The 16,552-nt window shown below is 37.7% G+C and overlaps 1 protein-coding gene, 8 non-coding genes and 2 pseudogenes across 9 annotated transcripts; all 11 read right to left on the reverse strand.

The window, feature by feature from the left end:
* Nucleotides 1-921: 921 nt before the first annotated feature.
* On the reverse strand, nucleotides 922-1,374 carry LOC113280272 (leucine-rich repeat extensin-like protein 3). The gene has a single exon (XM_026528920.1). It carries the CDS (start codon nucleotides 1,372-1,374, stop codon nucleotides 922-924), a length of 453 nt encoding a protein of 150 aa, XP_026384705.1.
* A 2,711-nt stretch (nucleotides 1,375-4,085) lies between these two features.
* LOC113284769 lies at nucleotides 4,086-4,176 on the reverse strand. Its single transcript, XR_003328383.1, has one exon. It is a non-coding gene; the product is annotated as a small nucleolar RNA SNORD96 family (small nucleolar RNA).
* A 583-nt stretch (nucleotides 4,177-4,759) lies between these two features.
* Nucleotides 4,760-4,825, reverse strand: LOC113285049. Its single transcript, XR_003328562.1, has one exon. It is a non-coding gene; the product is annotated as a small nucleolar RNA U49 (small nucleolar RNA).
* Nucleotides 4,826-5,069: 244 nt separating this feature from the next.
* On the reverse strand, nucleotides 5,070-5,186 carry LOC113284933. The gene has a single exon (XR_003328457.1). It is a non-coding gene; the product is annotated as a small nucleolar RNA Z278 (small nucleolar RNA).
* Nucleotides 5,187-5,471: 285 nt separating this feature from the next.
* Nucleotides 5,472-5,555, reverse strand: LOC113285038. Its single transcript, XR_003328552.1, has one exon. It is a non-coding gene; the product is annotated as a small nucleolar RNA snoR8a (small nucleolar RNA).
* Nucleotides 5,556-6,088: 533 nt separating this feature from the next.
* Nucleotides 6,089-6,198, reverse strand: LOC113285032. Its single transcript, XR_003328546.1, has one exon. It is a non-coding gene; the product is annotated as a small nucleolar RNA snoR97 (small nucleolar RNA).
* Nucleotides 6,199-6,443: 245 nt separating this feature from the next.
* Nucleotides 6,444-6,550, reverse strand: LOC113284934 (annotated as a pseudogene).
* Nucleotides 6,551-6,620: 70 nt separating this feature from the next.
* On the reverse strand, nucleotides 6,621-6,709 carry LOC113284906. The gene has a single exon (XR_003328432.1). It is a non-coding gene; the product is annotated as a small nucleolar RNA Z223 (small nucleolar RNA).
* Nucleotides 6,710-6,779: 70 nt separating this feature from the next.
* On the reverse strand, nucleotides 6,780-6,858 carry LOC113285053 (annotated as a pseudogene).
* A 155-nt stretch (nucleotides 6,859-7,013) lies between these two features.
* Nucleotides 7,014-7,105, reverse strand: LOC113284770. Its single transcript, XR_003328384.1, has one exon. It is a non-coding gene; the product is annotated as a small nucleolar RNA SNORD96 family (small nucleolar RNA).
* Nucleotides 7,106-7,876: 771 nt separating this feature from the next.
* On the reverse strand, nucleotides 7,877-7,942 carry LOC113285048. Its single transcript, XR_003328561.1, has one exon. It is a non-coding gene; the product is annotated as a small nucleolar RNA U49 (small nucleolar RNA).
* Between the last annotated feature and the right edge of the window lie 8,610 nt (nucleotides 7,943-16,552).

Below are 16,552 nucleotides of genomic sequence, written 5' to 3' on the forward strand. Positions count from 1 at the left end.
TTGTTTTTTTTTTTTTAACGACTTTCTCATAAACCTTAAAACGAAAACGATGAAAACTTCTCTAACTCTCTTCCTCTCCTCTCTCCCTCTCACCTTGCTCTGATACCATGTTAAGGATCGAGCAAGAGAGAGGAGAGCATAAACGCGGAAGCATAAAAGACTACATTGATAATCAAATTCGGTGTATCAACTTTCATGGCTCAACAGCCTATTTATATTGTTCACAAACTTGACGACCACTCAAGGTACTTTCCTAACTAAGATCAAACTCTAAACATAGACACTTTCCTAATATAACTCTCACAACTTAATGTGCATATCTCCTAAATATAGACTCTCATATATTATTTCCTAATACTGTTGATTATTAGAAGAGGATTTACACTAAACTCTTTATCCAAAATCATGAACCGGTTACGAAAATTTCCAAGGGTTTCAACACACTGTAGTTTTCAAGCGTTTGAGACAAAACGTACATGACCAAAGCCATGAAAGGCATTAGCAGCAAGAAGAGTGTTTGATTGAGACTTTCAGAATCCGGCAGGTATTAAAATTTTTAAGCCGTATTTAAATTTGTCATAACCAGGATTTTGTGCGGAATGTGTTTGAAGTCGTATTTACTCTATAACTGGTAGTGATAGATGTATTAGAAAAATCTCTTGCAATTGATCTTATGATTTGGTTCACACAGGTTTTATTTAAAATAGAAAATTTTCATTATTCAAATATCATCTTCCATTCCGGACAAAGTTTGGTTTAGATGATGACCAAATGGAAAGATGCATAGTGCATTACATATTATAAAGATAAGAGATTGACTTGATAAAATAACTATGAAAAGAAATCATCAATGAAGTCGGCCAAATATATATGCGAAGTCTGTCGGCCATTATGGACTCAAACTAATAACCCAAACCTTTCTTAGTCACGAGGTGGTGGTGGTGGATAATTTCGTCGTCTTACTGGTACTCTTGGTTTTTTCCTGGGTATTCCTGGAAAATTGAATCCGTCAGTGGTTAGGTCTGGCTGATATGGTGGAGGGGATTTTGGCTTCATAGGATTTACTGGCTTATTTGGTGGTTTTGAAGGCACATAATGATGTGGCTTCTTTGGTACTGGTGGTGGAGATTTCTTAGGTGGTGTTGAAGGCACATAGATTGGCTTCTTTGTTGGTGTCGGAGGCATATAAATTGGCTTCTTTGGTGGTGGTGAAGGAGATTTGAGCTTAAAATTAGGGACTCTCCCGAATGCATCAGCTGGAGATGGAAAACTCAAAGAGACTAGTACTACCAGCAGAAGAGCACTAGCAGTAAATAAGAAAGCCATTGAATTTGAGGCTCTCTTGCCTCCTTTTTTCCCCATAACACTCGACATTTCTAAGTTTTGGTATGAACTTAAACATGCTTCTCTACTCCGTTATATAGACTGGTGGAAGTTTACCTTCTTATCTAGTCAGTACAATTTCCATTCGACGAAAAACTTTTACTCTTCACTTTGGTATAACAGGCCATTACCCTAAGTACTAACTAGTAACTACTAATCGTATATGTTTTCTATCTCCTACTTCATAGCTCCTAAGTTTTGCTCCCAACCTTTTATGTCACAAATTTAAACCGTACAGGAACGGTGAACCTTCTGAGAATCGTGATCCCACAGGAAAGCATAATAGGGTCTGATGATTAAGTTAATTCATTACATTTTTTTATTTTTTTTGAAAGTGGAAAAATTGTATTGATAGTTAAAGAAGAACATAGTTAGTTAGCATCCTCGGCTAGTTGAACAGAAATGATACTAGGAGAAGCATACATCCATTACATTCCTCTAGGATAATGGATTTATTTCTTTATAGGGTATAACTTATTTCATATATTGATCTTTACCGCGAAAGGAATTACCCTAATTGGGATTAGCAAAAAATGATGCCATTAAAAGAAATCAGATCATTTGTATACTCGTTTTCTTAGATTATTTACTGTCAATATATCATCTTCTCAGACAAAAGACTTCATTTTCAGTATTGACTCAGTGCAGCCAGTCTTTGAGTGGTCACTATTTCCATTTATTTAGAGGTGGTGGTACCTTATTTATTTGCAAGTGGTGGTTAGCAACTAGCACCTAGCAAGCTGTATATTTTTTTCTTGCAATATTTTTCTTTTCTATACTGTTATTAATACTAACACCAACTTGCGACAGTACGATCGTTCATTTGACTCTCTTTCATGTAAACTTTTGGTTGAATTTTCTTGGGTCAGTTAGCTACATTCGTCTCCGTGGTTGGATTTTTTGAGTGTTAAAACTTTGGACCACACTGACTCGACCATATCAAGAATTTCTAGCGTCCATACGTATATGTACATTGGATAAGAGGCCGATTAATGCGGGTGAGAACAATCGAAGGGGAATATCATATTTTTATCTAAAAGGACGATGATGTTGATGCCCACGTGATGAAGTCACCATTTTTTTATCACAAAATTGGTTAAAAAGATCAAAATCAACAATTTCTGGTGAAATGGACAGTTAGATTTTGATACTGTTTAAATGGATAAAAATGTAAAAATAGGCAAGTTGTAAGCAGTTTCATCGTGCCCATTTTCAAATATTTTTTCTTATTTTTAATTTACACAGGATGTATCCAGTTTCATCCTTACTATTTTTTAAATTTAAGTTAAGATGAGTCCAGATTTATCCTTGCTATTTTTCTTTTTGACCATTTCACCCAAACTATTTTTTACTCGTCCATTTGAACCGTGATTTAAAAATATTTGGACAAATGACTCATTTTTCGATTTTTAATCAATCGTTGAAATGATGACGTCAAGATCTTAATTCTACAGACTACCGAGTAAAATGCACCGACAGAGAGGAAGCCGCGGAGACCACCGGGAGAAAAATAGGGGGCGGGGTTTTATATATTGTGGCCCTTCATTTTTTGTATCACGCGGTGAAATTTCTAGGATTTCATCCCGGATAATCTAGACTTACTGAAATATACTGTATCGGCTCAACCGAAATCAAAGTGATTGTTCGCTCTTTCAAGCCATTAAAGGCCAAAGTTAGTTCTTTTTAATATGAATTCCCCCATTCTACTTAGAGTCATATTTTTATAGCATGCTGGTGGTGCCGACAACCGAAATGGACATTATCACAAATTCCCAACTTGATAAGTGAATCATTAAATATATTATTCGATATGGCCTTTGTAAGAATATCTGACAGTTGTTTCAGTCTCCATGTCCACCAGTTATCCGAACACATCATTTAACAGGACAAGGAGAATAGTTGAAGGTGGAAACTCAAAGCGTAATACAGGAGTAAACTTAAACAATTACCAAGATGTAACAAGAACTCCAGAGGAAAAATAAAAGTATTACAGGCCAAATCATTATGAAAAATGCCATAATGCCTAAGTTTAGATCCATTATGGTCATATGAATACAGTTTCCCCAAGGGGTTCTCACTGTAAACAGGGTTTCAGTTCCACTACATCTCAACTAACTGGATAACATCATCATAGGCTTCTCTACTGATTAAACTCATTAATCTTCAGAAGCAGGTATTTCGTAATCATAGCCAATTTTATAATCAAAGACCAAAACATCAGACATGTACTCATGATGTAACACAAATTTAGATTCAATAGTTAAAAATGCAGCCAGAGTTATCGAAATAAGTAACACCCCACGTGTAACCGCACCAATTTTCATATTTGCCTCTATGACTGAGCAAGCTCAACAACTGTGTGGCGGTATCTTTGTGTTTCCTGAGCAAGCTCAATAACTGTGTGGTGCCATTTAAACAGTGGAAGAAAAACATAGATCCATTCTTTGGCATCAATATTCAATCAAGAATAGCCAAGAAGCAATTTGTGTTAAAGAATGGATTCATGTTTCTTCTTCCACTGTCTCGTCAACAATCCAGCCAAAAAAAGCAGTATATCATGATACAGCTTCAATGACTACAATCAACCTCGTCCAGACTAAATGGATGTTGGATGTATAAGAGGTATAGGAAATATATAACCTCAAGCCTAACAGACAAGCTAGACAATGCATAAAAAAGATGGGGAATAAAATTTAAGTTATAAGCCTCAGAATTGCAGAATGTGTCACCAAGGCGTTATGCCATTCAGTCCCGAAAGATGGTGTTCTTTATATCTGATATCCTCATAGGCATCTAAACTACCATTAAATAACAAATAACATAAGAAAATGTAAGTCTCATGGCCAGTCCCAAGAGGTAATGGCCACAAAGCAGCACCCCAGCAATGGAATATGAGACCACTTAAAATAGAGATTTTTCAACCGTCAACATCTCAAGTTTTTTTTACGACGTTTACAAATGGATTTTACGAACATAACTGGTTCACTTCAATACTTCAATCTATGAAAGAGAGAATTTTTGCCAAAATCTCCCCCGTCAAAAACAAAAGTTGAAACTTTGAACGTTATATAGGAGTTAACTAAACAATTACCAAGAAGTAGCAAAAGATCATTAAAAAAAAGTACAGGCGGAAACAAATCACAGCAAATGAAAATTAGAGAAAAAAATCAGAAGATAAATACCCTCAGATTCCCTTTCCAAATCATACACACAGCAGAAAGAATCGAAACAACCACCACCGCTGATACTAATCTTAGGAGATTGGACTTGCAATGATCTGGAATCGAAAGAATTCTTGGGAAATTCTTAATCAAACAGATCAAGATCCGTCCGAATTTCAAAAGAAGTTTCTTGGTTTAATAGGAAGAAACGAAATCAAGCTGCTGCATTTAAGAGTGTCATATGGCACTTCCTATCTTTTGGGTTCGCTTCCTCATCAGGATTATCAAAATACAGACAAACCTATTGAAAGTCGAGGAGAAACCTTTTGACTAAGAAAATGTGGTGCTGTTATTAAACTCCAGTCTTGTTAATTACGAAAGAAAAAGCTTCTGGAAGACAACACACACTCAAAACGTGAAGAACAGGTGAAAGTTGAAACTCAAAACATGCTACAAGAGCAAAAAAAAACATAACAAAAAAAAGTACTACAGGCCAGGCCAAATCAGTGTGAAAAATGCCATAGTGCTTCAGTCAGATCCATTATTGTCATGCGAATACAGTTTCTCAAAGGGGTTCTTCTCCCTGTAAACAGGGTCTCAGTTCCACTACACCTCAACTAATTGGATGACATCATCATAGGCATCACTAGCCATGTTCAGCATCACATATCTACCTACTGGAGTACTCTCGAACCAGAGGATACTCTCAGTTTTAGGTTCAATGTTCTGCATCAAAATCAAATCAAATGGCTCATTTAAGCTGCCTGCCTGAAGAGGCATATCCATTGTCCATAACAAATTTCAATTCGTCAGGCAGTTGAATCCCAAATGTACTACTGTATTATTCATCATTCCATAATGCTTGTGCGTAAAGAACAATTATAAGAAAACTAAAGAGACACAAAAAATTAAGTTAAGATTTGATAGGGAAGCTCATATTCTATGGGTAGATAGAGTCTATCATGCAATTTAGCGTTCTGTACGAGGAATTTTTATAATCATCGCAACCCCAATCTCATAAAATCTTAACTAATTTCGAAAAACGAAGAAAAAAGAAAAACGGAACTTCAGTTATAAAGAGCATGTGTGGTGGAGATGAATGCGAGAGCAATAGACAAAAATAATAAGTATGATGAAGATGTTTTCAAGCCACCTGGAAAAATTGGTCCTGTAACTAGGGGGATTCTGATGCTCGCCATCAAATATAACTACCATCCTACCCAACTTTAATGGTTTTACTATTATGGACGGAGAGGGAAAACAAAATTCTAAGGAACTTAGGAAGATCACATAAGACAGGAGAATGATCAGTTGAAGCCGCCTAAAAACCATCTTACAAAGGGAAAGTCCTAGCAAATTCCCAGTGCTGCAGCATATTCATAAGAATAATCATATCGAACCGTCACTTGAAAGCACAACAAGATTCAACGGAACACAATAAGTACAGAACACAAACACAACAAGATGCAGATGGAGCATACCTAGGAGTTATAGCTTATGGTACATCAACAAATAAAGCTTTTAGTCAAGAATTTCGACTTAGAAAATGTAATGCTGTTATTAGACACCAGTCTCATTAATTATAAAAGAATAAGCTTCAGCTAGACAACACACACTCTATGAGTTGTTTCAGTCTTCATGTCCAACAGTTATCCAAACACACCAGCTATCAGGACATGGAGAATAGTTGAAACTCAATACGTAATACAGGAGTAAACTAAACTACTACCACCAAGAAGTAGACACCGGACTTGTTAACGAAAGAAGAAGCTCATGCCAGACAGCACACACAATGAGTCTCCATGACAGGTGTAAACTAAACAATTAACAAGAGCAAAAACTCGCAAAAAAAAAAAGAAAAAGAATTTCATGCCAAATGAGTATGAAAAATGCAATAATGCCTCAGTTTTCTTGTCATACGAATATAGTTTCCCCAAGGGGTTCTCCATGTAAACACGGTCTCAGTTCCACTACATCTCAACTAATTGGATAACATCATCATAGGCTCTGCTCATATAGTACTCATAAATCTTTACAAAAATTTCATATAAATCCATCCATAAAAAGATAAACAAAACTAGGCTCAGACATATTCAGCTCTCTCTATCAAGAATTTTCTGAAGCAGAACTGGCATAAAGCTGTGTAGTGATCATCACAGCCCAATTTCACCATTAATTCAGTAACATAACTGTACAAAATATCTTAGATCATTTAGTCTATAAATTTGTAAAATATGGCTCATATCAAGAAATTCAACCATCTTTACCTTTCATAGATAACTCTCAGAAGCGCGGGTATTTGTAATCATAGCCATTTATGATCATATACTAAAACATAAAACATGCACTCATAATCTAACACAGATTCGGATTCAATAGTTGAACAAGCCAGCAGGATAGTTGAATACCAAGCACTTTGTTACTGGTTGCCAATAAAATTAAGAACGTGAACAATGAATCTGAACCTACAAGCCTCAGAATTGCAGAATGTGTCACCAAGGCATTACGCCATTCAGTCCCGAAAGATGGTGTTCTTTATAATTCTATATCTTCATAGGCTATATATACCAAACCAGGTAAATAAATTACTGAATAAATGTATGTCTCATGGCCAGTCCCAAGAGGTAATGGCCACAACACAGCTCCCCAAGGCAATGGAATATGAGACCACCTGAGATGGAGATCTTTCGACTATCAACATCTCAAGTTTTTTCTACTACGTTTTCAAATGGATTTTACAAACATAATTGGTTTGGTCCAAACAATGAAGGAGAGAATTTTTGCCAAAATCTCCCCCGTCGATATCATACAAGTCCCTAAACAGATCACTGAAAATCAGATACACTAGAAATATACACATTAAGATGGAAGGAATATCATCACGCCAGGTGAATACAAACATCAATTTACAATAACTTGAATCCTGATCTATGCTGCTGCTGATTTTGTTCATACTCACAAAACATGATGGTATTTCCTCTCACCTAATTTGGTATTCTTTTCCAGCGATATCATCGTACAAATATACAAGCATCAATAATCAACAATGAAACCCCTAAACAGGACCAAATTAAGATTCTAATGAACAAATACAATTCCTATCAAAAGAAAACTAGAGAAAATCAACAAAAAAATAGAGATAGAAATACCCTCCGATTCCCTTTCCAAATCATACACACAGCAGGAAGAATCGAAACAACCACCACCGCCAATACTAATCTAATGAAATTGAACTTGCAATGATCTGAAATCGGAAGAATTCTTTGGAAATCAGATCAAAATTGGTCCGAATCTCAATAGAAGTTTCTTGGTTTAATAGGAAGAAACGAAATCAAGCTGCTGCGTTTAAGAGTGTCATACGGCACTTCCTATCTTTTGGGTTCGCTTCCTCATCGGGACACATCATTCAACCTCAAATCAACAAAACATCCAACAAACAGAAGTGCGAAGAAGAAAAAAAGACTAGGGTTTCTGAAAGATAAAAGCAAAGGGGATTTATACGAGACTCGAAATCCGATTAGCCTGGGATTTATCAGGTGGAACCCTGTTGGGCCTGTAGGCTTTGAACGTTTTATTCCTGTCCCTCCAATCCCAATACTCTTTAATCCAAAATTTCCCTGTCGAAACAGTTTAGTCCAAATTTAAGACCAGTTAATCCAAATTTTCAATGAGAAGTTGGGCTAGTTGACAAGGTTGGCCAACTGTCTTGTAAAGTAAAGGGAAAATTAGGAGGAGATCCAGAATAAACAAATATTCTTATTTTCATGCCCACAATTAATTTTAGGTACCGTGACACCCATAATTATATGAAATTATTAAAAATGTATGCATGACGGATTATGCATCCGCATGACGGGTTATGCATCAGGGGTATAATTGGAAACGCAACTTGGATATAACATATCTAAAAATCCGCGCCTTGGAATTTTACAAATTTTATATTGTTGGAATTCTTTTTAAGAGAGCTACGCAACGAGTACAAACAAAATATTAAATTTTTGTTTTTCACGAAAAAATCGGAGGTGATCATCATTTTAGGCAAAATTTCGAAAACTGACTACATAACCATTATGCAGCCGCCAAAAAAGATGCATAACACATTCTGCAGACGCATAACGAATTATGCAACCATTTTCTCGACTACATAACAAATTATGCATATGCATAACAAAGTTATTTGTTATGCATCTATAACAAGTTATGTAGTCATTGTTTTGGTTGATTTTAGTGCATACATAAAAAATTGATGCCTAATGCATTATGCAAACATATTTTCGGATGCATACAGGTTATGCATCTATTTTCTCGATGCATAAAATATTGTGCAACAAATTTCTCGATGCATAATGCATTATGCAGCCATATTTTCGGATGGATAACAGGTTATGCATCAATTTTCACGACTGCATAACATGTTATGCAGATATTATTGTAGGTGCATGACAAGTTGTGCAGTCTTTGTTTTTGTTGGTTTCAATAGTGACGAAAAAGTTGATGCATAACATGTTATGCAACCGTTTTCTGGACTGCATAACAAGTTATGCAACAAATTTTGTAGATGCATAACAGGTTATGCATCCATTTTCATAACTGCATAACAACTTAAAACAACACCCAACAGACTAAAAACCAAATCTGATCTTGACATGTTATGCAGTCATAACAATGTGTCATGCATGACTAGCCACCAACTTCACATCTCCCCATCTATATCTCGACAAAAATCAGACTCTTCAATCTCGGACAACAAGCACACCCTCATATCCATTGTTGCAGACGTAGAATAAAACATCATAGATTCAAGTCAAATCCTGGCAGCAAACCAAGCTGCCATTAATAATGCTTCTTATGTCAAAACCTGATGTGCTAAACCCTGTAATGTCGCACCATAAACCGCCTCCAACAATCCTTGTTCGATACAAACATTAAACACCACCAATCTGCAACCATTCATCTCATAAAACTGACGACAACTACACTCTTTCTTAGCTATTTTAAAGGACCCAAACTCTATCTGATGTTGAAACAAATTGGTACCCAAGTTAGCTCACCCTACTGGCTTTTAATTAACGCCACATCCGCTGCAAACAACCCTTGTACTCATCACACAAACGCACAACAAACTAGCAAGGAAACGGTGCGGTCAAGCAGCTGCAGCTGGTTATGTTCTTGTTGTTTAGCCTTGACCAAATCTTCCACAACACTAACCAAATTTGCGAATCACTCTGCACCCTTTTCTTCCTTCTTTTCTCACTTCCAGAACTGTACCAAACCCTCACCATAGACAACATGTATCCTTCGATATCTTGTTGTTTTCAAACCCACGGCAACAACACACAAAACCCACACAAACATCTGCAGCAGCATTTGTTTCTTCTCCTCTTCTTACACGACCCAGATAATCAACAATGCCCATAGCAACAACCATTGTAACAGCTGCGAACTAGGTGGTAATAAGATGATGGTTCAGCTTTTCTGTCGAACAGTTGATATACACTACCTGATGGTGTTGTTGTATGTTGAGAAACCATCTCCTTCAGCTCTCCAATTCCTGCAATTTCACTTTCAACACAGCCCAATAACTCCACTTCTTCCAGGAATTATAAACTAGACTCATTCATCATCATTTACTGTCACAATCAACCACAACAACAACATCTCTTGGACAGAGAAAAGAGGGGATGTAAGAAATTCTTCTTTCCTGGCTCTCTTGAGTTAAAATACAACCCAAACTTCTACATCATCTCGAGCTCCCGATTCTTCGAACACAACCAGCAAAACCCATTTAATCAATCAATCCCAGATCCCCTTTTCTTTGTTGATTTCAGTTTTGCAACTTCACCAAATTCCTTATCCAATCTTCTAAAACTTCATTCATAATCAATCACATCAACAGATCAGACCCTAACTTCTTCCTCTTAAACATTACCTCAACTGTAGATGATTCGGAAGCAGGTGTGGTACCATGAGACGGCTCATGCCACATACTAGTCTTTATATGATGTTATTGCCTCAACTAATCGCTTACCTGTAGAGTATGACGGTGTGTCGTCGAGTTCGAGGCTCGTGCACTCCATAATGGAACCACGCTCATGCTTTCTAAGATAGCTACGTACATACACTTTCAAGTTGAATATGAACATAGTTCTAGGAATGTTTATTGCCTTGCAAACATGAACACAGGATATCCAATGAGTGTGGCTCATTCGTATCAGGTCAGGCTCAGACTTAGGCAGGTCAGCTTTGACGCATACTAAACCATTTCACATCTCTTATCCTTGTATGCATTCACCACCAGTTCAGAGCTTTGAATGTGGTGGAAGTCTCAGTTTTGATGGGAATTTATCAAAATTTTGATAATATTTGGCAGAGGGGAGTCTATGAGAAGGAGAAATTTCATCAGGCAAAATCAAAAGGAAGATAAGCATTCCAGGAAGAGAAGTATTTCCTGGCAACTTATTGGTTTCAGGAGGTAATCTTCAATCGATTAAATTTCTTACGGTTTAGCATGTAACAACAATCCTTGGATATCCATAATGGTTATTGAACAAGACTCCATGTAGTTTATAAATTCTGTTATTGGAGGTTATTTGGTATTCAGACTATGAGTAATTTTCTTTGTTCTGTTTTACTGATATATTCATAGATTGTGACCAAGGAATGAATTGGGACCAACCTTTCTTGGTATTGGTGGCACATTTGTCTTTTCAAGAAGGATTATTTTTCTTATTGGAAGATATGCAACCTTTTCTTCATCATTGAACCATTGTCACACTCATTTAAACAAATGAGTATATAGAATGTAGACAACATCTTTTTAATGCATCTTCCTTTATAAGTAGTTATTTTTGCCATTCTCTTTCTGTTCTCAAATTTACAGTTTGGTTAATTCTGGTTTGTGATGTTATTTGCTAGTTCTTTTGGTTGATTTTGACATTTAATTGAACACGTCTGTTGTTTTGGTAGCTCATGGACCTATACTATAGGAAGTAATATATGCCACGAGGCCCATGATAGATTTATAATTTTTTTAGCAAATTAATCAGTTGTATTACAAACTAATGTAGCCTCACTTCATTCGTCAATGACTATATACTTTTAATAAACTGAGTTGACATCCTTCAACATATTTTCTCTGTCAAGGATATTGTGTCGACATCACCAGTTGTCCAAGATATTGTGTCGTCACAAGAATATTCTGCCAAAGATACATAGCTATCCTGTTTCCTGTAATATGTAGATTTTGTATGATATGCATTCATTGTGCATTCATTGTGTATAAACTCTGTAACGATAAATAGAGAAGGGCTGACCTCTCCCGATCATTCAAGGAAAAAATAAACCATCGTTCTATATAGTCTGATATAGTATCGAGATAACTTAGGGTTATCAATCTTGGGATCATCTTTATTTGTTTTAAATCAGTTCCATGGCTTCTTCCTTGTTCAACTTCAATCACATACTAACTATCAAATTGGATGAAGGTAACTACTTGCTGTGGAAATCTCAAATCATGGCTTTTGTTCGCGGCCATGGTTACATGGGTTTTCTGGACGGAACACATCCTTGCCCACCTGCTACGATTGAGGTACTGCTACCTAATACAACTGAAGCTATTCAAGATGCTAACCCAGAGTTTTTGACCTGGCAACAGAAGGATCAACTGCTGCTTAGTGGTATATTGTCCTCTTTGTCGCAAAGCGTGCACACTCAGATGCTTGGAGTGACGACCTCTCAAGAGGCATGGCAAAGACTGGAGAGGATTTTTGCTTCCAACTCTCAAGCTCGTATGATGCAGCTCCAGCTGCAGTTAGTAAACACCAAGAAGGGTGCTTTAAATATCCTTGATTATCTTACAAAGATGAAGTTTTATGCTGATAGTTTAGCTGCGATTTCTCAACCAGTTTCTGATTCCATGCTTGTGTTGTATGTTCTCAATGGTCTTGGTCCTGAATATGGTCCATTCGTTACGGCTATGACCACTCGTGCTCAACCTGTTTTATTTGCTGACCTTCAAGGCTTCTTGCTTAGCCATGAAATTCGTTTGGCAGACCAACATGTGACTGAACTAGCCTCTCCTACTGTTCACAATACACAGAGATAGTCGTCTTCCACTGTCAATGGTCAGTATCGCAACCAACACTCAATGCCTAATCGTGGAGGAAACCACAATACTCGTGATCGTGGTCGTGGCCGTGGTCGCAGTGGGAGTAATCATCATCCAGGGTATCGCCATCAACCTTCACCTACTTCTATCTGCCAGATATGCCAGAGGTATGGACATACTGCACTTAACTGCTACAACCGTTTCACTGAAGGAGGAAACCGATCTAAATCGGCTGCTGCGAATGTTGCAACTCATGCTCCTGGTTACAACTATGTGGATCCTTCCTGGTATCCAGACTCTGGAGCAACCCATCATGTTACTCATGACCTGAGAAACATTCAAAATCAGAGTGACTACAATGGCAATGACGTTGTTACTATTGGGAATGGTACATGTTTGCCAATAACTCATATAGGGTCTTCTTCTTTTGATGCACGTTCTTGTTCTCTAAAATTAAGCAATATACTTCATGTTCCTACAGTAAGGAAAAACTTATTATCTGTTCAACAATTTACAAAAGACAATGATGCTTATTTTGAATTTCATCCTGATGTTTTCTATATAAGGATCGTACATCGGGGAAAGTTCTTCTAGCAGGCAAGAGTAAAGATAGTCTATATCACCTTCCTTCTGTAGCATCTAGTCGGTCAAGGAAGGCTTTCATTGGAATAGGGGAGAAAACAACACAGGCAGTATGGCATCATCGATTGGGACATCCAGCTTATAGAGTTGTCCAATTTATCTTAAATAAAAATAAGTTACCTGTGAGTAACAGTAGGAATTCTAGTTTCTGTGAAGCTTGTCAATTGGGTAAGAGTCATCGGCAAACATTACGGATGACTAACTCAATCTCTCAATATCCACTAGATTTAATTTTTACCGATGTTTGGGGACCTTCACCTACTATATCAACATCTGGTTCAAAGTATTATGTCTTGTTTATGGATGATTTTTCGAAGTATTCTTGGATTTACTCAATTAATTTTAAGTCAGATATATTTCGGGTTTTTGAGAAGTTTAAAGCAATGGTATAAAATATGTTTTCTACTACTATTATAGCAGTTCATTCAGATTAGGGAGGAGAGTTTCAAAAACTAGAATCCTATTTTATTCGTTTTGGGATTCAACACCGAGTTTCGTGTCCTCATACAAACGAACAGAATGGTGCGGTTGAGAGAAAACATCGGCATGTTGTTGATACAGGACTTACACTAATGGCTCATGCCAAGGTTCCTACTCATTTTTGGGACCATGCTTTTGAGGCTGCAGTATATTTAATCAATAGGTTACCCACCCCTATATTAGGTAACTCATCACCGTTTGAAGTAGTATTTCGCAAAGCCCCAGACTATCAATTCCTGAAAGTATTTGGTTGTGCCTTCTACCCTTATCTGCGTCCTTACAACAAACACAAGATCAATTATCGATCCATTCGATGTGTCTTCTTGGGTTACAGCTCTAGACATCATGGTTACAAGTGCTATGAACCAACTCAACGGCGTATATTTATTGCTCGACATATTGTTTTTGATGAGTCTCATTTCCCATTTGCAGGTCCAACGTATTCTCCACCTACACCACTCCCAGTTACATCTATACAGCTTCCATCGTTGCCTGTTCCTTTTTCTCATCCAACTGCTGCAGCACTAGCCCCTGCAGATGCCCCGATGACCTCAGCTTCACAATCTCCACAAACCTCCGGCTTTGGTCAGACATCACCAGTTGCAACACCACTGGACGATGTTACTTCGCATTTGGAAGTTGGTGATACAGAGATACCTGCCACTACAGCTACTTCTATTCCAGCTCCTACTGTCACCACACAAGGGATGCATACTCGCTCCAAATCTGGAATCATCAAGAGGAACACTCGTTATCCGTTAGCTCTTACCGCTGCAGTCCAATGCTCTGACGATGAGATTGTTCCAACCTGTGCATCTCAGGCTTTTAAACACCCCCACTGGGCTATGATTACAGAACTTAATGCTCTACTTCAACAAGGTACTTGGATCTTGGTCCCTCGTCTTCCATCTATGAATGTACTCGGAGGTAAATGGATCTTCACATTAAAACGCAATGCTAATGGAAAAATTGTTCGTCATAAAGCTAGGCTAGTTGTGAAGGGATTTAACCAGCAATATGGTGTTGACTACACATCCACATTTAGTCATGTCATGAAGTTTACTACATTACGAACTATAATAGCCCTTGCTGTATCTAACAAATGGGTTATTCGACAATTTGATGTCAATAATGCGTTTCTTAATGGAGTCCTTGATGATGAAGTCTATATGATCCAGCCACCTGGTTTTATTGATTCTTCTCATCCTACACATGTCTGCAAACTCAGGAAGTCTATCTATGGTCTAAAAAAATCCCCGCGGGCATGGTACACAAGGCTGAATCAATTTCTACTCACCATTGGTTTTGAAGGTTCTAAAACAGACCCTTCTTTGTTCATATATAAAAGAGGGAAGGATGTTGTCTATTTGCTGGTTTATGTAGATGATTTACTGGTTACGGGAAGCAACTCAGTAGTCATCTCTCAGTTAATCTCATTGATTGGAGGAGAGTTTGGTCTCAAAGATTTGGGTGTCTTCAACTATTTTCTAGGAATTGAAGCAACAACGAACTCGAAGGGATTGGTTCTATCTCAACAGAAGTATATCGTCGATCTTCTTAAACGAACTAACATGCAGGATGCAAAGCCAATTTCTTCGCCCATTGTTGCAAACACTAGGCTCACCAAGTACTCAGGGGAACCTTTCCCGGACACTTTCCTCTATCGTAGCACAGTGGAGCTCTTCAATATTTGACGTTAACACGTCCGGATATTGCATTTATGGTCAACAAAGCATGTCAGTTCATGCATTGTCCATCTACAGACCATTGGGCGTTGGTTAAACGAATTTTACGTTATCTGAAGCATACACTTGCATATGGCTTACAGTTCTTTTCTAATTCTCCTCCAAGGTTGTCGATTTTTACAGATGCAGATTGGGGTGGATCTTTGGATGATCGCAAATCTACGGGTGGTTATGCTATCTACTACGGGAACAATCTTATCTCATGGAGTTCAAAGAAACAGCCTACGGTCTCTCGCTCTAGCACAGAATCTGAATATCGAGCCATTGCAAATGCATCAGTTGAAGTGGTTTGGCTCAGATCCTTATTCCGTGAACTAAATATTCCCCTTACCTGTCCACCTACTCTATGGTGCGACAATATAGGGGCTACGTATTTGACTGCCAATCCGGTGTTCCACACACGGAGCCGTCATGTTGAAATCGATTTCCATTTTGTGAGAGACATGGTTTCTCAGAAACATCTCATTGTCCGGATCATATCATCACAGGACCAGATAGCAGACATCCTAACTAAGGGTCTTTCTACATCCCGTTTCAACATGTTGCGAGACAAGCTTAATGTTGTTGACACAGACATTAGCTTGAGGGGGCGTGTCAAGGATATTGTGTCGACATCACCAGTTGTCCAAGATATTGTGTCGTCACAAGAATATTCTGCCAAAGATACGTAGCTATCCTGTTTCCTGTAATATGTAGATTTTGTATGATATGCATTCATTGTGCATTCATTGTGTATAAACTCTGTAACGATAAATAGAGAAGGGCTGACCTCTCCCGATCATTCAAGGAAGAAATAAACCATCGTTCTATATAGTCTGATATTCTCTTCCTCTTATTTTGATTACTTTGATGATTTAGTCTTTTTTGTTATGGAATTAGGCCTTGCCGCTTTTCCAACAGATGCAGCTGTACTATGCAACATGAGTGCCTGTTATGCACGTATGAATGACAGAATCACTGCACATGAGTATGCCATTAGATGCATGAAAGAAAGTCCTGAATGGCCTAAGGCATACTATAGGATAGGTGTCGCG

The sequence above is a fragment of the Papaver somniferum genome, chromosome 5 (genome assembly GCF_003573695.1).
Source record: "Papaver somniferum cultivar HN1 chromosome 5, ASM357369v1, whole genome shotgun sequence".
NCBI lineage: Eukaryota > Viridiplantae > Streptophyta > Magnoliopsida > Ranunculales > Papaveraceae > Papaver > Papaver somniferum.

Coding starts and splice junctions, on each gene's coding strand:
- LOC113280272 (XM_026528920.1), bottom strand. CDS start 1,374: ATGTCGAGTGTTATGGGGAAAAAAGGAGGCAAGAGAGCCTCAAATTCA.